The sequence below is a fragment of the Sodiomyces alcalophilus genome (assembly GCF_042370955.1).
Source record: "Sodiomyces alcalophilus JCM 7366 unplaced genomic scaffold ACRALscaffold_5, whole genome shotgun sequence".
Taxonomy (NCBI): Eukaryota; Fungi; Ascomycota; class Sordariomycetes; order Glomerellales; family Plectosphaerellaceae; genus Sodiomyces; species Sodiomyces alcalophilus.
The window spans coordinates 819,542-844,052 of record NW_027263536.1 but is presented as its reverse complement, the minus strand read 5'-3'; the positions used below and the strand labels follow the sequence as shown (position 1 = coordinate 844,052).

General features: G+C 56.4%; 7 protein-coding genes across 7 annotated transcripts; 4 read left to right on the top strand and 3 right to left on the bottom strand.

The window, feature by feature from the left end:
• Positions 1-115: 115 nt before the first annotated feature.
• On the top strand, positions 116-1,237 carry ACRALDRAFT_211653 (uncharacterized protein; the record flags this gene model as incomplete). The annotated part of the gene is made up of 7 exons (XM_071023749.1): positions 116-147; positions 251-257; positions 295-368; positions 419-427; positions 513-737; positions 772-1,016; positions 1,140-1,237. The coding sequence occupies 7 exons, from the start codon at positions 116-118 to the stop codon at positions 1,235-1,237; spliced, it is 690 nt and encodes a 229-aa protein (XP_070874003.1).
• Positions 941-5,310, bottom strand: ACRALDRAFT_2035648 (uncharacterized protein). The gene is made up of 7 exons (XM_071020781.1): positions 4,902-5,310; positions 4,682-4,783; positions 4,481-4,630; positions 4,069-4,374; positions 3,763-3,942; positions 3,162-3,706; positions 941-3,067 (listed from the first exon to the last, which is right to left on the bottom strand). The coding sequence occupies exons 1-7, from the start codon at positions 5,023-5,025 to the stop codon at positions 1,262-1,264; spliced, it is 3,213 nt and encodes a 1,070-aa protein (XP_070874002.1). The 5' UTR covers positions 5,026-5,310; the 3' UTR covers positions 941-1,261.
• Positions 5,311-6,713: 1,403 nt separating this feature from the next.
• On the top strand, positions 6,714-9,290 carry ACRALDRAFT_1064719 (uncharacterized protein). The gene is made up of 3 exons (XM_071017028.1): positions 6,714-7,238; positions 7,723-8,118; positions 8,177-9,290. The coding sequence occupies exons 1-3, from the start codon at positions 7,011-7,013 to the stop codon at positions 8,648-8,650; spliced, it is 1,098 nt and encodes a 365-aa protein (XP_070874001.1). The 5' UTR covers positions 6,714-7,010; the 3' UTR covers positions 8,651-9,290.
• Positions 9,291-13,620: 4,330 nt separating this feature from the next.
• Positions 13,621-15,708, bottom strand: ACRALDRAFT_1071574 (uncharacterized protein; the record flags this gene model as incomplete). The annotated part of the gene is made up of 2 exons (XM_071017876.1): positions 13,621-15,167; positions 15,234-15,708. The coding sequence occupies 2 exons, from the start codon at positions 15,706-15,708 to the stop codon at positions 13,621-13,623; spliced, it is 2,022 nt and encodes a 673-aa protein (XP_070874000.1).
• Positions 15,709-17,634: 1,926 nt separating this feature from the next.
• ACRALDRAFT_1034714 (uncharacterized protein) lies at positions 17,635-20,327 on the top strand (the record flags this gene model as incomplete). The annotated part of the gene is made up of 4 exons (XM_071014978.1): positions 17,635-18,006; positions 18,092-18,412; positions 18,500-19,837; positions 19,878-20,327. The coding sequence occupies 4 exons, from the start codon at positions 17,635-17,637 to the stop codon at positions 20,325-20,327; spliced, it is 2,481 nt and encodes an 826-aa protein (XP_070873999.1).
• A 733-nt stretch (positions 20,328-21,060) lies between these two features.
• Positions 21,061-22,059, bottom strand: ACRALDRAFT_1064712 (uncharacterized protein). The gene is made up of 3 exons (XM_071017027.1): positions 21,756-22,059; positions 21,655-21,672; positions 21,061-21,574 (listed from the first exon to the last, which is right to left on the bottom strand). Exons 1-3 carry the CDS (start codon positions 21,931-21,933, stop codon positions 21,222-21,224), a joined length of 549 nt encoding a protein of 182 aa, XP_070873998.1. The 5' UTR covers positions 21,934-22,059; the 3' UTR covers positions 21,061-21,221.
• A 429-nt stretch (positions 22,060-22,488) lies between these two features.
• ACRALDRAFT_2028197 (uncharacterized protein) lies at positions 22,489-24,498 on the top strand (the record flags this gene model as incomplete). Its single annotated transcript, XM_071020519.1, has 3 exons — positions 22,489-22,727; positions 22,789-23,229; positions 23,289-24,498. The coding sequence occupies 3 exons, from the start codon at positions 22,489-22,491 to the stop codon at positions 24,496-24,498; spliced, it is 1,890 nt and encodes a 629-aa protein (XP_070873997.1).
• Positions 24,499-24,511: the final 13 nt, after the last annotated feature.

The following is a 24,511-nucleotide window of genomic DNA, read 5'->3' as shown; positions in this document are numbered from 1 at the left end:
CTGCTCCACTTCCTCGCACCCGAACCAGTTCACTCCAGCATGGACTACTTTACGAAACAGACTCAACTCGGACGGTAGGCAAGTCGCCATTCCCTGGAATCCCGCGCATCATCTGATGTCAAGGCCATCCCCTCTGCAGATCACATAGTCTCCTTCCGAGAGATGGCAGAAACGGGCAACAGAGGCACGGAAGCTATTCCGAGATTTCACCTTTAGGGACTAAAACTCGCTGATCACACCGTGCATACAGTGCTCAGGTAACCAGCTTAGCTATATATGATGCACACACAGAAGCGCCCGTTTGTTACACGTCTGGCATGCCGCTTGGCCCATAGGTATCCAGACGACGATGTAAACAACACCAATCCGTAAATGCAGTCCAAAGGGCCCGTATTTAAGGACATCCCTATACAGTGAGCAAGCAAAAGTGATGAGTAGGTAACGCGCATAGGTGGCTAAGAAACTACTCGTCATTAATGATTACCCACTATATCAGGGACGCATCACGGCAGTTACCGCAAGGGGAACAAAGCCAAGAGCTTCTCCCGACAACTGTATGGTCCTGCTGTCGTCATAATGCGGGGATTCATGAAACCCTCCAGCCTTCAGCCGGCAAGGCAGGATAGTGGTGGTGTGCTTGCGTATCCCCCCTCGGCGTACTGCAGTAGGTCCAAGAGACTGTCTTGGCGCTTGTCCCATGATGAGCAGTACCTGAAGCATAGCAGGAAAAGCATACTGTCCAACCAGGCGAGGATATGATCTGCATGTCAGGCAGATTATGAGCCACCAATACGCAGAAGAGCCCGGAGCCTGGCGTTCTACCTACAACCCGTACCTATCGATGATCAAGCCCTTATACGGACGTAACCCGGACGATGGTATTCTGAAATGCATAAAGCCTTCTCGCATAAATCTCGGCCATATGTTAAGAATGCGTGGAGCGGCCGCGTTCACCGGCGGGCCTAGCTACCGAAGACCAGACGAGCGAGTTGGGCGGTGCCATCTCAACTACGAATGTGAACCATTCTTGTTTCTCAGTCTTAAATCAAGATCATTATTATCCTGTCACCCGTTACCCTTCCATCTCGGTTCTTTCTTTTCCAAATCTTAGTAAACCACCCTTACTACCATCGTCATAGCCCTGCGTCTCTTCATTATCACGTCACATATCATCAGCTCCCCTACCCCGAAACCCATCCCCCTTCTTCCCGTTCATACATCTCTACTAACAAGATAAGAGGGACGGCTTCGCGATACCTTTTTAGTAACGTCCCGATCCACCATAGCCTCCTCCATGCCGGCCCCGGCCATCGTCACGTCGCCCTCCGTATCCGCTAGAGCTCTGATCATCTCGACGGCTCCCGTATCCGCTAGGGCTCTGATCATCTCGACGGCTTCCATATCCGCTGGAACCCTGGTTGTCTCGACGAGAGTCGTATCCGCTGCCGGAAGTCTGGCTGCCAGTATAGCCGCTGCTGCCATAGCTAGATTCTTCACGACGACCACCGTAGCCACCACTAGACTCCTCCCGACGCCCACTATATCCACCACTGCCGCCATAGCTAGATTCTTCGCGACGGCTACCATAGCCGCTGCTCGAAGTATCCTGACGTCCACCGTAGCCGCTGCTAGAGGTATCCTGACGTCCACTGTAGCCACTGCTGGAAGTATCCTGGCGCCCGCCGTAACCGCTGCTGGAAGTATCCTGGCGCCCGCCGTAACCGCTGCTGGAAGTGTCCTGACGTCCGCCGTATCCGCTACTAGAGGTATCTTGGCGTCCACCGTAGCCGCTGCTTGAGGTATCCTGACGTCTACCATAGCCGCTACTCGATGTATCCTGTCGTCCGCCGTAACCACTGCTGGAAGTGTCTTGGCGTCCGCCGTAGCTAGAAGTGTCTTGACGTCCGCCGTAGCTGGAAGTGTCCTGACGTCCGCCGTAGCTGGAAGTGTCCTGACGTCCACCATAGCCGCCGCTGGAAGTATCCTGACGTCCACTGTAGCCGCTGCTTGAGGTATCCTGACGTCCGTAGCCGCTGCCGGAAGTGTCCTGACGTCCGCCGTAACCGCTGCTTGAAGTATCCTGGCGCCCACTGTATCCACTGCTACCACCAAAGCTAGAATCCTCCCGACGCCCTCCGTAGCCGCTGCTGGAAGTGTCCTGACGTCCATATCCGCTGCTCGAAGTATCCTGACGTCCGTAGCCGCTGCTGGAAGTGTCCTGACGTCCATAGCCGCTGCTCGAAGTATCCTGACGTCCGTAACCGCTGCTGGAAGTGTCCTGACGTCCGTAACCGCTGCTCGAAGTGTCCTGACGTCCGCCGTATCCGCTGCTGCTTTGGCTTTCATCCTCGCGGCCACCGCTGGGTCTGCCATAGCTGCTGCTGTCATCCTGGCGGCCTCCGTAGCTGGATGTGCTTCCATCAGTCCTCCCATAGCCGCTCTGTGACTGCGACTGCGACTGCGACTGCGACTGTGACTCGCCCTCGCCGTCCTTATCACCCTTGTTGAGGAGACCGCCGATCAGAGACCCGAGGATACCACCACCTCCCGAACTGCTCTCTTTTTTGCCATCCTTCCCCGACGTCGCAAGATTTATGCCAGTCGTGCCCGCGATGGCGCTGGTAATCGCGCCTGTGGCACCCGCAACGATGGCATTGGCGGCCTTGTTCGCAACCTTATCCTCCCACGTCTCGTTGGACTTTCCAAATTGCTTGTGCATTTGGAGCGAGCCTAGACAACCGTGACCATGCCCCGTGTCGTGCTCTCCTTCCCTGTGGTTCTCATGATTGCGGACGCCCTCGCGACTCAACTTTTGACGGTACTCCGCCTGTCGCTGGGGGCCCATGCCCGACCACCACTCCTCGATGGAGCGGAAGATGATCCCCCGGCCTTCCCGGATGACGGCATCGCCCTGGTCTCGTTGAGCCGGGTGATGCAAGACGGCGTAGATGATGCGCGTTGCGGTGAGGTCAATGTCGGCACGTTCATCGTCGATGGCCGCCATAATCTGGGGGACTACCCATTCGACCATCTTGGACGCAGTACGACCGGCGGGCTCGTTAAGTAGCTAGGGGGAAAAGAATTAGCCCAGCGGTAAGACAATCGAATCAAGGACGAAATCTCGGCACAGACGAAAAGAAAACGCCACGTGGAAAGCCTACATTGGTAAAGTGATCCTTGGAGATTAGAGAATGCGTAGGGTCGGTCTCCCTGTCGTTGTGGAAGACGTTGTGTTGTTCTCGTCGGCTAGACTCGACCAGGTGCTCACATCCGGTTTGCATTTCGTTTTGAATCTGGTGGATGACGGGGAGAATGAAAGGCGCAATGTTGGAGTAAACGAACATGGTGAGCTGCTCTTCTAGCTGCTCCAGAATCTTGGGCAGCACCGGGATCTTGTCGAACATTCCGGAGATGGACTGCATGATATCGTCATGCCATTCAATTACCGGCATGATTTGCTTGAAGATACCCTGCACATAGAGGGTGAAGGCCTCCGGATCCTTGGGCGAGACGCTCATGTTCTGCATCTGGGAAGAGGTCGACTGTTGCTGGATCTCATCGATGCGGTCGCTCTGATGCTTTCCGCCAAAGAACTCATCGGGAATCTTGTCCAGCAATTGCCGCAGGAAGCTCGTATCGTTCTTCTTGCCACTCTGGAGGGTACTCTCGAGTTCCTGGAGCTCGTTCTGCTTGAGCTTGTCCGTAACTATATAGACTAGTCAGCGAGATTGACCCCCTTATTGACGCGAAGCAGCGACGCACCTTCACCAGTGACGGAGTGCAAAAAGTCCACGCCACCGAAAGTGCCCGTGACGAGCGGGTACACTTTTCCACGGGCGCCCTCCAGCCTAATGAGGGTGTCACGGCCGACAAAAGGGAAGATATCGCGTTCGCCCATCTCGATGAGGGCAAGCTCCGTGTAGTTGCTGTGGGCATAGAAATCTGCATCGCGGGTTAGTTTTTTTCCTTCTTTTTTCTTTTCTTTTCTTTTTTTTCTTTTTTTTTTTTTTTTTTTTAAAAAAAAAGGGACGCAGTGCACAGAGCCGAATGGAAAGACGCGTAGCTTGCCTTCTAAACAGTGTAGAGCGGTCCCCAGAAGATACAACGATTCGCAGAGGTCTTCATCTTTCTTGGTTCGACCGGCCTTCCGGCCCTCTTTGATGCAGCGGCTTATCAGATCCCGTAGTAGCCCTGCTGAGGTGGTGATTCCAGCGTCCTCGTTGGCGATGTAGTTCTTCATCCCGGTCTTGGGGTCGATTGCGAGTTCCCGACGCTCGTCGACAGGGCCTCGGAGGCGGCGATCGTATTGCCTGGCATCTTCGTTGTCTGCATAGTTCTTGGGATTGTCGATATGTTCCTCGGGGCGGTACGTGCCTGGTGCGTGTCAATGATTAGCAAGGTCCGTCCGGCCGAGGTATAGTTTCAATAGAGGGTGTTCATTGAAAAGCAGAGGGAAGGGGGTTGGGACGGAGTTGCTCACCAAGCCGCTCGGCAGTTACTTCAAACTCCTTGGAGCCATAGCCAAAGGTAAGGAATGCCAACACGCTAATGAGGAGGCGAACAGCCTCTCCAGACACGTGTTTGGCCGTTGCAACGTCGATGCCTTGCGAGTAGTCTCTGAGCCAGTTGCCTGCAGCCGTGTCAGCAGTTATTGTGGGAGGTTGTCGGTAGAAAGACTAACCAAAGTAGACGCGGGAAAGCATGAGCCTGTTGAAGTTTTTCCCCTTGAAGGCGCGGGCCATGGCAATGTTGAGAAGCACATCTTCGATGTCTCCGTGGCGCCCTAGATGGAGAGAAAGGAAGCTGTTAGCTTTGTTTTGTCCTGGTCTTCGACCCTGGCCATGGTCAAGTCAATTTGACATGGCATACTATCCCTGGTGCAGAAACACAGGGGAACGTACAGTTAACACCCTCGATCTTGGACAAGCTGGAGATGTTGCCAGCACCAAACGCAGCGGCCGGCTGGGCAAGGCAGAGCAAGAGGACGAGCCCCGCCAGGACGACGAAGGACCGTGATTCAATCATGTCGCAGAGCTCTCGTGCGGGCTTTTCCCGTACTAATAAATGTGTACTGTTTTGTTCAATGGCTCGATTGCTTGGGACCTTCAACGACTGGAGGGGAAATGCAAGTCGAAGAGGACGGAGTGGATGGAGGAAGAATCTGTGCGAGGTCGGACGGGGCCGTACGAATATGAATGAGACAGAAGCAAGTGGGCAAGGTGCCGCAAATGTATAGGTATTCGTAATTAGCGAAACGGCCTGAGAGAGACGAGCTATTCGTTCAGCGCCATGATGCTAGCTACCTATTCGTATGTAGTGCTAGGGATGGGAGTCGGCCGTTGTGTGGATAGGGGCAGCGGGGAGTAGTATGTACTAGAGGGGTACAAGAGGGGTCCTACGGTGAAACGGCCTGATTTTTTCAGCTGGGATGGGCGATGAGCCACGACTTGACCCCTTGCAAGTTTCAGAATGTGGGGAATACGCGGTACTTCTCGCGTATCAAGGAGTAGCACTACCTACGCGCACGGTAGTAGAGCACCATGATGCAGTGGCTCGACTGGCAACGTCTATTGGGAAAGAGCTGAAGAAAGTACAGTACAAAGTTTTTCAGCCGACGTTGAAAGTACATGGTACTTCGTATATGATCTGTCTCCACGATGACAGAACATTGCAGGTACCCCGTACAGTTGAATGCCGACCTTAAGCTTGGGAGAATCCTTGGTGTTTGCTGGGGCATATAGGCAGGAACGGTTGTTTGTTGTTGGATATGTTTAATCTGGCTCGCATCACAGCTACGCATAGCTCATTGCGCCCAGTAATTACCTAGTTGCTACGCAGGTGATGCCAGGCCACAGTATGGGACGCAAACACACAAGAGAAGCGCGCTGAAAAAACACGAACGCGCCTGGCTAAGGTCACGCTCTTGATAACCACGTCGACGATGGAAGGTATCGCAGTTTACGTGGGAATATTACTACGAGACGGCTGTTAGAGTAAGATAGGTCCTACGTGGAGAGTAAACCTCTGCTGCCAGCGTCTATAACGAAGGGACGTGAGGCAAGTCGAGAAACATAACGAGACGCGAAAATACAGTGGTTGCTTCTGTCGGCGGCTCTAGGGATAGCGTGGGTCTTAAACGCGACCACTTGCACGCCCAGAGTAACGATACATTCGTCAAGATGGTTGGGCTTCGCTGTAATTGATTGTGGTATGGTAAATCGTGAGGTGTGGCGGCACGAGTGATCTATCTTCACTGTATGTAGGTGTGTAGGGGAGTGAGTGCTCCAGTCGGTGCGACGCGCGACAAATTTCAGGCGAAGGGGCACGCTGCAACCAGTAAAATCAGATCAGTAAGCGCTGGGCCAGGCAGGCACAAAAAGTCGACATTCCCCTAATATGGTCCTTCCACGCCTGACAGAGTACCATGTCTTTAGTGGAGGGTAGGGGAGGTAAGTACCTAGTGGTAATGAGTACTTAATTTGGGAGGCGAAATGGTGTCATTTATGCCCTAGAATAAGTACCCAAGGAAATAAGTACATTCTTACGCAATCACCCTCCAGTGCCTGCCACTATAACCAGATAACTTGGCGGCCTTACTCTGTAGCACTGCCTGCCTTCCTACTGATTTCCGATCACTTTTACGCCCCGCCCGAGTGCCTAGCACTACAAAATCTAGCAGCCACCCACCTACGCCCCCCTCTAACCCTCCCTTGTTTTCCCTCTTTCCCCGCCCTTGGATGCATTTTACCACCAAATCACTACTCCTTTAGGCACTTCATACCCTGAAGGCTGGCACTTTTCGCTTCCTCTCCGCCACGAACTACAGTGTCACCAGCTAGAGCCCGCTATCATCACAGCGTCAGCTAAACAGCATAATCAAGGGTCTACCACCACCCCCACTAAGCAGCTACACGCTATAAGCCCCCATCGGCAGCCTGCCTGGCCGTCCCGATCATCGCCCATTCTATTCCATTTCATTCTCCGGTATCGCGCCATCCTGCCAGCACACCATGGCTCGCGCTTCGAAGAAAGCTGCCGACGAGGCAAAGGGAAAGGCTCCCGCTACTATTACACCCGCGCCAGCGCCGGTCGTAAACCAAGCCGCCCCAGCTCCCATCCAGCAGCAAGTTGGCATGCACCCACAGCAGATGGGCGGCATTCCCCAGGGGACCCTTGGCCTTCACCCAACTCCCGTCCGACACATTGATCCTGAAGGTTTCATTCGCGTGCGCGACTCGGTAAGTCACTTTTCTCTCATATTTCTTGTCATTCACTCAGCACCCATTTCACATCCACCACCACTATCACGGTCACTTGTCGCCTCGATCGACACGATATGGCGGACATTTTTCCCACGTCCCACCATTGTGCCATCTGACGGGAAACCGTGTGTGTGCTGTAATGTGTCCCGTGATGGATAGACATGTATCGATGGTGTCTCGCCGTCACGCGGTTCCTGGGCTATGGGAGTGTCCTATTCACTTTTCAAGGGTCTCCTTCCTAGCGCATTCTGTTTGTCTTGTCTGCAAGGCGCACCCATTGTTTACATGGCCGCCCGTTTTGGCAATCGGCCGGACGTCACCGGAGCTGTGGAGCTTGGTCCATACTCAGTACTTGACCCTCCAGGCCCCATACAGCCTTGTCTCAATAGAACTCTCACAGCTCCCATCTTGTTCACTGATACCGAGACTGACATGGAGAGCTAACGTACATGTCGATTAGGTTCACCATCGGCTGCTCACGATTCTGGAGCTCATCAAGTCTTTCTCTGTCGACTATTATCGCCAGACTAACTTGCTTCTTGGAGAAGCTTCCACTGAAATTCCGGGCATCGACGTGCCGCTGGGCAATCTGGAGCATGCGGTGCAGAACATGGCGGCGATCCCAGGATTGATGCACGGTGCGGCGGAGTATGGTCCGCCCGTCGAGGAGAAGAAGGAACGCAAGAAGCGCGTTCACGATCCCAATGCGCCCAAGCGGCCCTTGACGCCGTATTTCCTGTACATGCAGACGGCGCGGCCCATTATTGGCAACGATCTCGGACCCGGTGCACCCAAGGGCGCCGTCCAGGAGGAAGGCCAGCGGCGCTGGAAGGCCATGGGCCAGGCCGAGAAGAATGTGAGTGGCGCACCACGCTGTTGGGGATGCGGGATTGGCTTGCTAACTACTCGGCCAGGGCTGGAACAACGCCTACCAATACAACCTTCGGCTCTACCAGGCTCGCGTGCACTCGTACAAGATTGGCGGCAACCCGGATGCCAAACACATGACGGATGACGAGGCTCTCCAGTACGCCGAGGCCACGGGTATTCCTCTCCCGCACCCTGAAGACGACACTGTCCCCGACGAACAGGAGGCGATTGCGGAACAGCTCCGGCAGGCTACGCCGGGCACCGAGTCGGAAGCGAGCGAAGAGGAAGAGGTGGCCGAGTCGCCCCCTCCCCTCAAGACGCCGAGGAAGACCAGTCGAAAGCGCAAGTCGGATGCGGGCGAGCAGGAGGCGGCCAAGTCGACGCCGACGGCGGCTACCGTTTCTGCGGTGCCGACGCCGGAGACCAAGAAGCGACGTCGTACTAGCAAGGCCATAGAAGCCGAGGGTACCAAGGAGGAGCCGGTCAAGAGGAGTCGAGCCAAGAAGGCGAAGAACTGAATGGCTTTTGAGTGCTTCTTATCCGTGTGGTTGTGTTGCGTCTGACTTTTTTGTTCTTTCGTCTGGGAAGATGATACCTCGTGACAGCTGCAGCGGTCTCTTAATTTTCTTCTTTTCCCCTTTCTTTCATCTCGGTGTTGGGGCGTCCATGACTTTTTATTTTTTTCGTTTGGACATTCTTCTCCGTCTCGACGGGTGGGATGACTATCATCTGTTGTTGAAACAAGCTGGACTAGGGACACGGGATCAAGGCCTAAGGGCTGAATGCTCCAACCTATGCCGAGGCCGGAAGACGAGGGGCAAGGAATAGGGGCCGAGATGCGGATACGGAAAATGCGGCCTCGTCATCGGACATGGGACAGGACGGAACGGAATGGAGTTGCTGGACCAATGGTTTATGTTTGGCGGTTGGCCGGCCGGGATACTGGCACGACAAGGACCTGGTCTCTGTATGTATTGTATAAGGTGTATATGTAGGTAGGTTGCTGGCCGTTTGGGTCATTATGAAGACACGAATATTCCTGTGCTGTCTACGCTCTCGTCCCTATGCTAGGTAGGACGTTGCTTTGAGGTGAGACGAGTGCCGATCTACTCCGTACTTGATCCGACAGCCAGCTTCCTTCCATCACATGGTGTGTACACTCACTGTAACACTGGATCACAGTTGTGCGAGTCGAGGAATCGGCGATGTGGTCTGGCTGGCGCAAGTTGTGTTACCCACCTTGCAGGAATGTAGTGTAGGGCGGTGAGCGGGCAGTGGGGTTTGTACCGGTGTACCTATACGGTAATACTGATTTGTATCTCTGACTTGGGGTGACGTGACCTCATGTGGGGGACTTGATGAGGGGATTCAGGTTCCAGGATTCAAGCTTCGGCAGTGGGCATACCAAGTACTCTTCGATTATTAATCGATCTACAGTCGTCAAGAGTTGCGAATCTTTCAACCCTCCTCATCTTTTAGGACCAGGTCGACATAATCAAGTGAGGCATACGAATAATGCCTTATACAACGTACCTACAGTCTAGGCAAAGAGGTTTGTTACCTTGCCTGGCTTCTTCGTTCCAACGTGAACCTCTTTGCCAGGTTGTACTTCCGCTATACTATCCGACTATGAATTAGGTAGAGAGTACCGTACCCGTACCCGTACCTTTTGTCTCGATATCTATATCCACACTTGGTGTATACCTATATTCCCTGCTTTTTCCTACGTACGTAGGAAGTAGACATTTCTGCCCCTACGTACTTCGACACACTGCGTTAATAAATGCAAATCGATTTCTGTACTTCGTACCTTGATTCGTATCCCGACAGCAATAACCCAATTCGTCAGTATTTACGATGCGTCTCGCGCCCAGGGAGGTTCGTCGTCCACCTTGTGAGCCGTCGTCGAGCTGACACCCCTCCTCCCTTCTCTTGTCCGAGCATCGTCTTTCCCACATGCGACCTGCTAACACGAAGCCATTGTCTCGTAGATCGACAAGCTCCTCATATCTCAGCTGGGTTTCCTGGCCCAGCGACGCCTTGCGCGAGGAGTCAGGCTCAATCACTCGGAAGCCGCGGTAGGTATTCCCTCCTCGTCCTCATCAAACTGTCCTCCCTCAGATCTAGCATGGCCGGCATGTGTGCGTTGTATTAACAGAACCGCGACAGGCCCTTATCGCCAACAACCTACAAGAACTCATCCGAGATGGCAACCACAATGTCGCCGACCTGATTAGCATCGGTGCGACCATGCTGGGTCGTCGCCACGTCGAACCCTCCGTCTGCACAACCCTCAAAACCATCATGGTCGAGGGCACCTTCCCGACCGGAACCTACCTCGTCACCGTCAACAAGCCCATCTCGAGCGACGATGGCAACCTGGACCGTGCCCTGTACGGCTATCTCCCCGCGAGCCGCATGCCCACCAACGATGACTTCCCCCTCCACCCCCCCGAGGCCTTCGAGCCCACCGCCCAGCCGGGCGCCGTCGTCGCCGTGAAGGGCAAGATCACCCTTACCGAGGGCCGCAAGCGCATCAGGCTACGCGTCACGAGCATCGGGGACCGCCCCATCCAGGTAGGAAGCCACTATCACTTCATCGAGACCAACTCGCAGCTCTCCTTCGACCGCGCCCGTGCCTACGGCTATCGCCTCGACATCCCTGCCGGCACGTCTATCCGCTTCGAGCCGGGCGACACCAAGACGGTCAACCTCGTGGAGATTGGCGGTAACCGTGTCATCCGCGGCGGCAACAACCTGGCGAGCGGCCCAGTCGATCTCACCCGTGCCGACGAGATCCTCAAGAACCTGCAGGCGGCCGGTTTCGCCCATGCCCCCGAGCCCGCCGGCGACATGGCCTTCATTAGCCCCTTCCAGATGGATCGCACTGCCTACGCCACCATGTTCGGCCCTACCACCGGCGACAAGGTGCGTCTAGGGAACACGAACCTGTGGATCAAGGTGGAGAAGGATCTCTCCGAGTACGGAGACGAGTGCGTCTTTGGTGGTGGCAAGACCCTGCGCGAAGGTATGGGTCAGGCCAACGGTCGTAGTGACGACCGCTGTCTCGACCTGCTCATCAGCAATGCCCTCATTATGGACTGGACCGGCATCTACAAGGCGGACATCGGCATCAAGGACGGTATCATCGTCGGCATCGGCAGGGCGGGGAACCCAGACGTCATGGACGGCGTGGCGGAGAACATGGCCGTGGGCAGCTGCACCGATGTCATCTCACTCCAAGGCAACATTGTCACGGCCGGTGCTATCGATACCCATGTTCACTTCATGTGCCCCCAACAGGCAGGGGAAGCCCTCAGCTCCGGCGTTACCACCATGTTGGGCGGCGGCTCGGGTCCTACGTAAGTATCATGTCAGACCTCCTGGAGTGGAATAAATGTTAACGCGCAAGAAAACAGCACCAACTCGGTTGCGACGACTTGTACCCCCGGTAAAACCAACATCCGCCAGATCCTTCAGGCCTGCGACTCGCTGCCCGTCAACGTCGGCATCACAGGGAAAGGCTGCGACAGCAGCCCCGAAGGCCTTCGAGAGCAGATCCATGCCGGTGCCTGCGGCATGAAAATCCACGAAGACTGGGGCGCAACCCCCGCCGCCATCGACACCTGCCTCTCCGTCTGCGACGAGCTCGACGTCCAGTGCCTCCTCCACAGCGACACGCTGAACGAGTCGGGCTTCTTGGAATCCACGGTCGGGGCCTTCAAGGGCCGCACCATCCACACCTACCACACCGAGGGCGCGGGCGGTGGCCATGCGCCCGACATCATCGCCGTCGTGGAGCACCCCAACGTCCTCCCGTCGTCCACCAACCCGACGCGCCCCTACACCACCAACACCGTCGACGAGCACCTCGACATGCTCATGGCCTGCCACCACCTCTCCAAGGACATCCCCGAAGACATCGCCTTTGCCGAGAGCCGCATCCGCACCGAGACCATAGCGGCCGAGGACGTGCTGCACGACATTGGCGCCATCAGCATGATGAGCTCCGACAGCCAGGCCATGGGCCGCTGCGGCGAGGTCATCCTGCGCACCTGGAACACGGCCCACAAGAACAAGGAGCAGCGCGGCGTCCTCCCCGAGGACGAGGGCACCGACGCCGACAATTTCAGGGTCAAGCGCTACCTCAGCAAGTACACCATCAACCCGGCCATCGCCCAGGGCTTCAGCCATCTCGTCGGGAGCGTCGAGGTCGGCAAGTTGGCCGACCTGGTCATCTGGGATCCCATGTGGTTCGGCACGAAGCCGGACCTGGTGCTCAAGAGCGGCTTCATCGCCTGGGCGCAAATGGTACGTCTGCTATTGTGGCTTCATGCTGTTCGTATCGTTATTCCGCACCGCTAACCCACCTGCAGGGCGACCCCAACGGCTCCACGTCACTCGTCGAGCCGCTGATCGGCCGCATGATGTACTCCCATCTCGTGCCGTCGTCGTCGGTTCTGTTCGTGTCTGGCTCGTCCGTGTCGTCCGGCGCCATCGAGTCGTACGGCCTGCGCAGCCGCATCGAACCCGTCGTTGGCTGTCGGAACATCACCAAGCGCAGCATGCGCTTCAACGATGTCATGCCGCGCATGCGCATCGATCCCGAGCGGTTCGAGGTCGAGGCAGATGGGGAGATATGCCATGCCGAGCCTGCCGAGAGAGTACCCCTCGCCCAGTCGCAGTTTGTCTTTTAAAGCCGACCGTTCCAGGTTTTGTGGGAAGCTCATCACTTGCTTTATCCCACCTCAAGGCGAGGTACGGGCAAATTTGATGCCCAGCTGAATAGCTGACGGATGGATGAGTGAATGATGGGCCGGGCATGATATATCACGGGCTTGATGAGGGAGTCGACGATTTATTATGATAGCTCTCACCTTAGCGTTAGCATAGTGGCCCATATGAGCCTGTCTAAGCATCGAGCCTTGTCGCTTTGGAGGTTTTCCTTTTGTTTTCCTTTTTCTTTTTCCTTTCTTTTCCTTTCTCATTTCTTCCCTATACAAACCAACCGCCTCCCTGATGGATACCGGTTGATAGTCATGTCATGTTTAGAACCTGGGTGACAACTTATATAGACACTTGAACATGCGCACTTGAATTCATCAATTCCTACTGACCACCGCCTTGAATCGAGAAGATATACTGTAATATACGCATGAGTAAACACCGAGGCCCATGATTGACCCAAACTCCGTATCCCCCCGTTCCCTAAAGAAACCTTAGGGTATTGAGCATCTGCCGGTCACCCTTTGCCTAGCAGCCAGATGATCATCGAAACACCTCCCCAACCCTTCAACCGCCATTGTCCCAACATGAAAAGGAAATGAAGCGAAAACGAAAGGGAAAGTCCCGCTGCCGAAGAAGAAGATGATAGAGCCGATTTCAAAGACGAAAGAAGCATGCATCTCTGTCCCAACATCCCGGCGTCACCCTTCACCTCGCCCAGCCGCCATATACTCATACAAGCCCCACCCCGTGCGGCCGCCTTTCATTCAGCCTCCTCCACCTCATCATCCCACTGCTCCTTCTCCTTCTTGATCAGCGCCGCCAGCTCCGCCGGCTTGAAAATGGAGCTGTCGGGGTTCGACGCGCGCGGCACCTTGCCGACATTCTCGTCGTCAAAGACGGACCCGATGGTGTTGATCCAGCGCTTCCGGCGCTCCATGAGCGTGCGCGTGACGTCCCCGATACCAGGCCGCGCCATGCCTGCCGCTCCCTGTGCGGCAGCCACAGCGGCGCCGGCGCCGGGCCGCTTCGTCTTCTTGCTCTTGCCCATGGTGCGCGTGCGCTTCGTGTAGGCGGCTTGCACCTGCGAGTCGAGGTCCTCGAGGATGGTCTGGTATTCCTGGTAGGCCATGCGCTCGCGGACGAGGTCGGTGAGGCGCGCTTTGCGGGCGCCGTTGACGAGGACTTGCTGCCGGAGCCGGTCCTGGAGGAGGCGCAGCCGGGCGGCCACCTCGTCGTCGAAGGCGCCGTCAAACTCGGCTCCGAGGTTGGCGCCCTCTTTCGGGAGGAAACCCATGTGCCGCAGCTCCTGCTTGATGCGCTCGTCCACCTGGGCGTAGTCGAGTTTGGGGTGCGTCGCCTTCTTCCACGTCTCCGAGTTGGACTCGGGCATGAACGCCGCGGGGGGGATCGCTTGCGGTTTTCCGTCGTCGGCGGCGGCGCCGTTGGGGCCTTGGTCGCCTGCTTCGCCGTTCGTCATGTGGGTGTCGCCGCCCCCGCCGTTGGTCGCGCCGTTCGTGGCCCCCTGTTTCTCTTCTTCGGACTGGGGCCGGCTCTCGCCCCGGGTGGCGGCTAGGAGGCGCGATAACAGCGGGCCGACGGCGAGCTTGTCGGTCTCGCCCACCTCGTCGTCCATGTGCTCGATGCTGCCGCGGGCTTGGTTCGCCGGGAGTTGTTTCTCGCGGGTGGGCAGGGGCGAGTCGATCTGCATGGCACCGTCTTCCTCCGCCCATACCTCGGTGTAGTGCTTCTTGCCCCTGTTGGGTATGGTGAAAGGGACTACCCGGTCGCCACGCTCGCGGAGGAAGCCCAGGTCTTCTTCTGTAAATGGTTTGAAGTACGGTTCAATGTAGGTGGAAAAGGTAGAGAAGCTGATCTGGTTGGTCGGTTTGGTGTTGCTGAAGTCCTTATCTGGAGGGTCCCCTGGAATGATATCGGACAGGTCGTTCTTGGGATACACGGCGACAGAGTAGGTTTCTCTGATTTCTTCGGGGGTCATGCCGGGATGGGTTGGTAGGATCTCGTACAAGGTCGGGTCAGGGAAGGTAGACGGATCATCTCCAAAGGTATTCGCAGCGGGGAGAGCAGGCCTGGGCGGAGCGCCCTCATCTTCGGAACTCGACTCTTCCTCGTCCTCCTCGTCGTCCTCCCGCTTCTGTTCGACCTTTTCCTCTTCCTTGGCTTTCTTTTTCTTTCCTTCGGATTTGGCGGCGCTTGGAGACCCAGGCCCAGCGGGAGAGGGGGAGGCGGCCGACTCGTCTCGGGAGAGTTTACGTGTTTTGCTTGGATCGCGCAGTGGAGAGGTGCGTTCTGGTCCGGTGAGTTAGCTAGCTCATAATGGGACGGAGTAAACTGGGGGGAGGTTAGCACTCGTACCTTTATGGACCGCATCGCCGGGAGCCAAAGTATCCGCAGCTTTCCTCTTCTTCTTGTTGGCGCGTTTTTGGCCCTCGTTGTCGCGCAGATCGTCACGTTCCGGCACATTACCAACGTAGGTTTTCCGCTGCAAGGCCAAGTCCCGCATGGCCTTGTCGCAAAAGTTGGTTCTCCTGTCGATGACCTCCTGCAGGCGGGTCAACCTGGTGATCATGGCATCCATGTGTTTGGACTCGGGCACCAAGACATTGGCGTTGATCTGGTCCACAATGTCATCGTATCCGATATTGTCGAACTGCTCTACGCGTAGGGAGAGATACTCGGCGTCGATTGCTTCTATTGGCGGTAGGCTCGCGGTGGCCGGGGGAGGGACGGAAACAGGGGCGGAGCTCGGGGTAGTGTTTCTGCTGCGCTGCCGGATACCGCCGGCGCCACCCTTCTTGCTGGTGCCCTTCTGGCTCGGAGCCGGAGGCATCGCGGCGGCAGGGTGGGGGGGAAGTCAGAGTCGAGGTCGGGTCGGGGTTGGGGTTATCGGCGTCCAAGGATGGCGGATGACGTCTGGATTGACTGATCGCGGATCGACGAGACACAGTTGGTATCACATGGGCGTCGAAATTATCCGTTGTTTGTTTTTGCTGGTGCAAGACGAGGTTGCCACAACGATGGACGATGGGATTGATGTCGACTGGGACGATGTTGTCGCGTCAGAGGTGCCGAGAGTGGCTAGAACAAACTCGCTTGGCAACATGTAATGTGGCTGAGCCATGTTGGCGCTTAGCCGATGGGTTTAGTCATCAATGTCAGAACGTGACATGAGCCAAGCTGTCTTGGGAGTTGCCTGGTACGAATATATTCGTACTTGCTTCGTGATTACGTACGTAGGTACCTTTGTAGCGTATACGAATACATATGTCCCTGTCTTTGCCTGTTGAAGCAGGAACGATGGAAAACACCGTGTGTGTAACCATCAAAGACTGTACTCAGCGGTATTTTATACCCAAGTACAAGCACAGTGTCCAAAACAGACGAATATGACGTGTACACCATGGTCATTTCTAGGCCTACCATCGTCGCTCTCGTGTTAAGGCACCTCACCTTGCCGCAGCATCTCTCCTCGCTGTCGTCAAACAACCAACCTTTCACCTTCGCTAGATCATCTTGCTCGTCTCGTATTAGTCGACAAAATCGACCTCAAGCCGTTATCCACCCAGTGGTCAAATCCCTCGGTCGTCCTTCTTCTCGTTCGTCAAAGAAATCATCCCGACTAGGTAGTGTCGAGGTCGTGAGCCAGCGGCATTGAAGCGGATTCTATCTGACTGACATAGAAAGGAAGTGCACAGGCGAGTCGCAACCCGAGTCAATTGCTGGGACATGTGGCCAGAGAACAGGACCTTATTGGTGATGTTACCGAACGATGCGAGCTTTCCAGGACAACCGAGCGGTTCAGCATGTCCTTCCGGCTACAACGTACTATGCTACCATGCATTCACACCAGAGCTCTCATTCGCACCATGGTTCTACTGACCAGATGGTATTATGTTTGTCAGGAGTCGATCTACGTTATACGGTTCCTCCACCATTCATGCTAAATCGATGGTCTGGCGATGGCTTCTCATCTTGGGGACTCTTCGCCGGCTATCGGTCGGTTATCCTCCGGGAAAATCACCATCACGTCCAATTCCCATCTCTTGCTCGTCCATGATCCTATTCATCATCCATCCCGTCCAAAAGCTTCGCCCATGTGCTCGAGCCATTGGTCCACACTCTTGGGTCCACTACAAGACAACGCCCCCCCACCGCCATCTCCCACACTCTCCAGGACCATACACCATGCCGAATACAGCTTACGGCGGGGTATTGCCAAACCATGAGGTGGGGGGTAGCTTCTGCTGCAGGGCCCTGGTGTCCCGCTGAGAGCTCTGACTGCCCTGTCCACCAACACTACAACGCTACAACGGACGTACAACTCGGTGCCTACTACGCTTCGTTGGTGAAACCGTACAACGATTGCATTGCACTTGAGCCCGCCCCTGCAGAAAGATGCCGACAGCTTGCCACGACGTCCTGTTCTCCCCCTGTATCCCCCCTATCCATTTTTATCCCTCTATCCACGCCCGTATCCCCTTTTTTCTCCCCAGTTTTCTGGACCCCTCGTTATAATTCGTCTGTTGCAGGGACAGGGACCAAGATACATACGTTGTACTGTGAACCCTTGATTATATATCTCTTGACAGATCCCACCTTCAATCACACCCCTTTTGACCCGCCCCTCCATCTCTCGTCTTCTCTCTCTCAACTGGCCTCAACAGCCCAGAGAGCATTTGGATTTGCCTTCAACACATCCCTCTCGTGCTCTCACCCATTGCAATGCGAGAGTACCATGGCTTTTCTTGGTGGTAACATGTTACCCCTCGACCTTAGTCCCCAAACCCTCTTTGCTGGAATAGCTCTTGCTGCCATTGGCGGCATCGGCGTCTCCAGACTCTTCCCCAGCAGATCCGAGACCGAAGAGAGCCCAGGGCTCCTCAAGGCTTTCCTGCTGTTCTTCTATTCCTGCTTCATCAAGCCCCACCAAGGCGACAAGAAAGGCACCCAACAGGATGCTCTTGAAAGCTTCTACAAGAAGCAGGCCGGGGCCTACGATGCCACCAGGAAGGTCCTTCTCCAGGGCCGCGAAGATATGCTCGCGCTTTCTGCCGCCCAGCTGAAGGCAAAGATCCAAGCTCGGAGGGAAGCTGGCGCCCCCGAGAACACGAGGCGAATCTGGGTTGATGTACGTTCCTTTGCCATTCCGATTCCGTCATGGGGAAAAGATAAACGAAAGACAAGATTAACCGGCTCACAATGCCTCTCTGTAGGTTGGCGGAGGCACGGGATGGAACATCGAGGCCATGTCGGCCCATGTCAACGTGCCCGAGTTCTTCTCCAGCGTCTACCTCGTCGATTTCTCCCCCTCTCTCTGCGATGTTGCGCGAAAGCGCTTCCAGAGACTGGGGTGGACCAACGTCAAGGTCATCTGCCAAGATGCGAGAAAATTCCGCCTGGAAGATCACGAAAATGACCTTCCTGGCGGAAATATCAGTCCGCTCCACACTCCGATCATGAGCTACTTCTCCCAGAAGCGCCCCGAGCACGGTGTTGCCGACCTCGTCACCATGTCGTACAGCTTGTCCATGATTGTGAGTGCAATGAATCTTGCTTTGGAGAATGGCAGAACAAACACGCGGGAGGGGGCCATTGTCAGCTAACCGTTCCTTTTGTGGCAGCCGGATTATCATTCCGTCATCGACTCGTTGTCTTCCCTCCTCTCACCCGACGGCGTCTTGGGCGTCGTCGACTTTTACGTCCAGTCCAAGACCGACTTTGCCTTCCGCAACTTCACTGCGGGTATCGTCAACCGCCACGTCAACTGGTTCTCCCGTACCTTCTGGCGCGCCTGGTTTGACATTGACCGCGTCGGCCTTGAAGCCGCTCGAAGAGACTACCTCGAATACAAATTCGGCTCCATCCTCGGCGTCAATGCACGCAACCGCTCACTCGGCCGAATTCCCTACTATATCTGGATCGGGTGTCATAAGAAGCCCTTCTCCGCCTCGGCCCTCCCCCACGAGATCATTGACAAGATCGACGCCGTCGCCACGGAATCGCCTCTACTCTACCCCGTGAACCAGCGCGACGCCCTCACGCGCGCCATCGAAAAGTCGGCCCCTGAGATGCGCTCCAAAGCCTTCATGACGGCCATCCAGAATCTCAGCGCGAATCTGCCCCTGCCTTCGTTCTTCTACCAAAACCACCACTGGCGCATTTACTACGACGACCAGCTGCAGAAGCACAAGCAGTTCAATGACGAGTACATCTACGCCTTCACCTGGGAGGACTCCCGCGTTGACGAGCGGCTCCTGAAACTCGGCCCCGACGACGTCGTGCTCGCCATCACCAGTGCCGGCGACAACATCCTGTCCTACGCCACCCAGGGTCCGGCGCGCATCCACGCCGTGGACCTGAATCCTACACAGAACCATCTCTTGGAGCTCAAGCTTGCTTCGTACTGCGCCCTTCCTTACGAGGATTTTTGGAAAATCTTCGGCAAAGGCAAGCATCCGGAATTCCGTTCCCTGCTCATTTCCAAGCTGTCCCCGCACCTGTCATCGCGCGCTTTCCAGTACTGGCTCCAGAACGCCGACGTCTTTACCAACACGAGCGGCTATGGCCTGTACGACACGGGTGGTTCCCGACACGCCATCCGCGTCTTCCGCTGGCTCACGCGCATCTTCGGCATCGTGGGCGCCACGCGGGAATTCCTCGCCACCAGGACTCTCAACGAGCAGCGCGAGCTTTGGCGTTCCAAGATCCGCCCCGCCCTCCTGTCCAAGCTCCTGTGCAACGTGGTCGTCTCGCAGGAGTCGTTCCTCTGGTCCGCCCTCGGCGTCCCCAAGAACCAACTCGCCATGATCGAGGCCGACCACGCGCAGTCGGCCGCCGTCACGGGGCCCAACCCTGCGGCCAAGAATACCCGCTCCCATGCCATCCTGCGGTACATGATCGACACCCTCGACCCCGTCGCCGAAGAGACGCACATTGCCGCCGACAACCCTTACTACCACGTCTGCATGACCGCAAACTTCACCCCGCGCTGTCACCCAGACTACCTCTCCAAGACGGGCCCACGCCCGCCTCTCCCGGCCGGGCGCCCTCGACGGCCTGCGCATCCACACCGACGAGCTCGAGGAGGTCATTGCCCGTCTGACGCCCGGCACCCTCACTGTCGCCGTCATCATGGACAGCATGGACTGGTTCGACCCCGAGCACCCCACGGCTGCCGCGGCGCAAATCTCCAAGCTCAACCGCGCCCTTCGTAAGGGCGGCCGCGTCCTCCTCCGCTCCTCCGCCCTCCGGCCCTGGTACGTCACCGAGTTTGAGGCCCGCGGGTTCACGGCGAAGCGGGTCGGGGCTCGCGAGAACGGCGCCTGCATCGACCGCGTCAACATGTATGCTTCGTGCTGGCTCCTCACCAAGACTGACAACCTTCCCCCGCCCACTCCCGAGCCGGACCGGCGCCGCGTGAGTGCCGAGGTGACTAGTTTCTCGTTGTGAGGGCTTGATTAGCTTGATTGTCGTGTCTCAACTTGACACTGGCCGAAAGGGTTGACATTGTAGACATATGCCTTGTCTGATCCATTGAGACGATTAAGTTGGGTAGGCGGACTGGTCGACAGATGGCTAAAAAAGAAAAGAAGGGTAAGTAAATGAAGAGTATAGTGACCCAATATTACTAGAATTGACTAGTACCGATGAGGCCAGCACTCGGTTAGTTGTGTATGTCTAGGAGATGCGTCTAGTATCTGTCCCAGTCATGACATGTTCGTGTGACTTGTGACGTTGGCAGTTCAGCTCGCTCACGGATGAGGAAGCATCGCCTTTTTACGATTCCAATGGCGTTGCGCGAAGATACAGTAGCCACGCCGAGATTCCGAGGAATTCACCATTATTCGGGCTGAGGGTGAAATGTGTCGGGACTTTCGCGGGGCCACTGCCGATGTCTAGAATGGAGATGTAGTGTAGCGGAATCCGGGTTGCTGGCCTGGCAGCTGCGTCAAGGCAAAAAGAGGCCAATACCCGATGCGTTCTCAAGAGAGCATCGGTTCGAGAAACGATGCCCATAGTCAGGGTTCATGACCCAAAACCCCCATAGACGCATCTCGTTTCTTCTGTATCGTGATTCTGAACAGTCGTTGGAATGGATGCAGCCACTTTGTCTTGGGCCAATCCATCTCCGTTGGTAGCAAAACCGCAATCGCGCGCTGTCAAGGGGCCTGACAACAGGAATGACAAAAAAAGAAAGAAAATCGACTCTCATTTGCCCTATGCTAGTAAGTTATACACGGCCTTTTTCAAGCGAAGCTCGCCAGCCGAACAGAGCATCCCACACCGCACCGCACCGCTCGTTTCCTTTCCCGTGCCATTCTTTTAACTCTCATTACGTATTTCTTATGCGGTCCATACCCTCCTGATGGCCTCGGTCACGCCGACGTCGTTGGTCTCAAACTCGTACAGACCCAGGCCGACGAGGGCGGTGGCCAGGTTCAAGCCCCATATGGAGAACTTCCGGGCCTTGGGGAACCGCTTGGCGGGGATGTAGTCGACGATGATGGTCTGGAAGCCGAGGTGCGAGTGTACGAGGATGGCGGCACACAGGATGGCGTCGAGGGTCGGGTTGAGGGAGCCGGCGGCGAAGGGGGTCAGGGTCAGCGGGACCAGGCTGCCGGCGAGGAGGCGCTCAAAGGTCCAGTGGTAGGAGCCGTGCGACGGGTTGGGATCGGGGACGGGAGCGGGGTCGTTGACTGGTTGCCTATGCGTTAGACGAAGAGAAACGAAGGGGAATTTCGCGTGGGAGAGAATGCGGAGAGGGTTTGGTTCGTACCTCCTCCTTGGATAACCTCTGCAATAATCCGGTTAGCTCCCATTCATTCAATAAAACGAGACAATTGGAAAAAGGAAAAGGAACGAGAGACAGAAACGTACGAGGCGGTGGGGGAAGGAGGTCTCGTTTGCTTGTGGTGTGGAAGGCCGATGCCCTGATAGCGTTGGCCATGACCTTCTGGACGGCGGGCTGAAGGGGGGAGCGGAGGGCCGGGTTCATGGCTGTGCGCGCCGCCATGGCAGTCTGGCGCAGCAGAGCTGGGCGCATGATGGAGGCCATGGTCGTGTAATTGATTGTCGTGGGTGCGCGGGGATCGGCCTGAGCTTGCAAAAGAGGGAGAGAGAGAGATAGCTGGCTCGGGTCTGGAGGTGAGGCTCTTTGCGGCGGGATGTGAATGATGCAAATGATTCGGGTGAAGCACGAGTGAAGGGCGGATTGCCGAGGATCTGAATTACGATTTGCGTGATTGGCTGGGCCGTTCCGGGGTTTTCCCCTTGCTGTCGAGTTGCGACACGTGACTATGCACCTGACTCTATTTCCGTCATGGCGCTCGGAATTCGCGACTACGGCAAGACACGCGACAGGGACGATAAGATAAGAGTCTCGAGGTGAGGTACCCAGGTCAATTAGGATTTTTTGGGGGACTTCAATGGCATTCGACGAACTGCTGGCGGATTTCCCCTAGCTGTATCGACTACTGACGATTTCTTTTCTTTGCCTTCTTTTCCACCTGGATATTAATATGACTTGATTACACAATCGATTACCTAGCTGAATCGCTAATTTTCATACCCTGGGACCAGGCCGCTTGGTTCCCGCCCGTTTCCTACCACCATGTCGCAAGCTTTACAATCTATGAGTCCGGCCTTGCGGCGCGGCATGTGGCGCGCATGCTGCAGTGCCCAGCTCGCATCGCCGGGAAGCAGCTCGAGATGGATCCATTTGAAGACGTTGAAGAAGCGCGAGGAAGCCGCGAAGGAATGGGACGAGCGAGCTGAAGCCATCTTGAGGGGAGAGGCGACCAACCTCTGGGATGTTTTCGAAGAGCGTGGCTTCATAAAAGATGTTGCAGGGTTCGTGGTAGCTTTATTCACCCCGTTCGTTCGCCCTGCTGACTTGGTTTTCTTCCACCAGACGCCCCGAGTCGATCAAAGAGCTCATGAGGACCAAGCGCATCGGCGCATATGTCGGCGTCGACCCCACAGCACCGTCCCTCCATCTTGGACACCTCCTCCCGATGATGCCGGTCTTTTGGATGTATCTGTACGGATACCGGGCTGTGACCTTGATCGGCGGAGCCACGGCTAGGATAGGAGATCCCACCGGACGGTTGCAGTCGCGAGAGATCATGTCGAACAGCGAAATCGCCACCAATATCACGAGGATACACTACCAAATGAAGAAGCTATGGAGCAATGTCGAAGCCGAGAAGCACAAGTACGGATACAAGAAGACCTGGGACATGTCGAGGCACCTTGTCAACAACAACACATGGTGGCAGAGCTTGACTTTGTACGACGTTATGAAGAGGCTGGGCCGCCACGTAAGGATGGGCCCGATGCTCTCGCGCGACACGTAGGTTTTCTTCCACCCACCATATACACGTTCCAGTTCTAACCACTTTTTCTCTGCAGCGTGAAAAACAAGATGGAAAAGGGCGACGGCATGTCCGTGGCCGAATTCTTGTACCCCCTCATGCAGGGCTGGGATTGGTGGCATATGTACTCCAAGCTCGGCGTTCAAATGCAAGTCGGCGGGTCGGATCAGTACGGGAACATTGTGACGGGCATCGAGTCCATCAAGACGATTCGCGCTTCTGAGACGGCAGAACACCTGAAAATCCCCGACACGTGGAAAGACGACCCCATCGGCTTCACGGTGCCGCTGCTCACAGACAGCTCGGGAGTCAAGTTTGGCAAGAGCGCCGGCAACGCCATCTGGCTGGACCCCACCATGACTAGTGCCTTCAGCCTGTACGGCTACCTCGTGAGGAGGGCCGACAACGAGGTGGAGCAGCTCCTCAAGTACTTCACCTTCATGCCGATTCCCGAGATCACCAAGTTGATGGAGGAGCACCGTCAAGACCCGCCCAAGAGGGTCGCGCAGCACAAGCTCGCGTTCGAGGTCCTGGCGCTCGTTCACGGCGCCGAGGTGGCCACCCGGGAGCAGCAACAGCATCGCCTGATGTACAACAAGGGCGGCGCCGCCGGGATTCCCATCGGCCGCCTCACCGGTGACCCGTCGGAATACCAAGCGGTCGAGGGTCGGCCCACGACGCCGAACAACGCTCCTCGGATGGACATGCAGCTGCCGCGCTCCGTCCTGTCCACGAGCCCCGCCAAGATCCTCCACGCCACGGGCCTGGCCGCCAGCACGAGCGAAGGCCACCGTATCCTGGCCCAGTCCGGCGCGTACGTGGCGGCCCGGCCGGGAGACAGCATGCGGGAGCTCATTCCGGGCAACCTGGACTGGACGCCGATGAAGCTCTGGCAGCCCCAAGCGGTGCAGACGTTCCTCATCGATGACCGCATTCTGATCCTGCGCAAGGGCAAGCACAACGTGCGCATCATCGAGATTGTCAGCGACGAGGAGTGGAAGGCCTCCGGGAAGACGTACCCGGGGCAGCCCGGGACGGGCAAGACTAGACAGACCATTGCGGCGTTGCGGGAGCTTGCCGAGGCGGAGGGCAAGAAGCTTTCGCAGAAGGAGCTGTACCAGCTCGCGCAGGAGAAGTTGGCCGAGGAGGAGGAGACGACGGTGGTGAACAACCCGGATATCCGGTTCCCGAATAAGCTGGAGAGGATGAAGGTGTTGAGCGAGTTGAAGCCAAAGGGGGGGAAGTAGGTAGCGTTAGCCT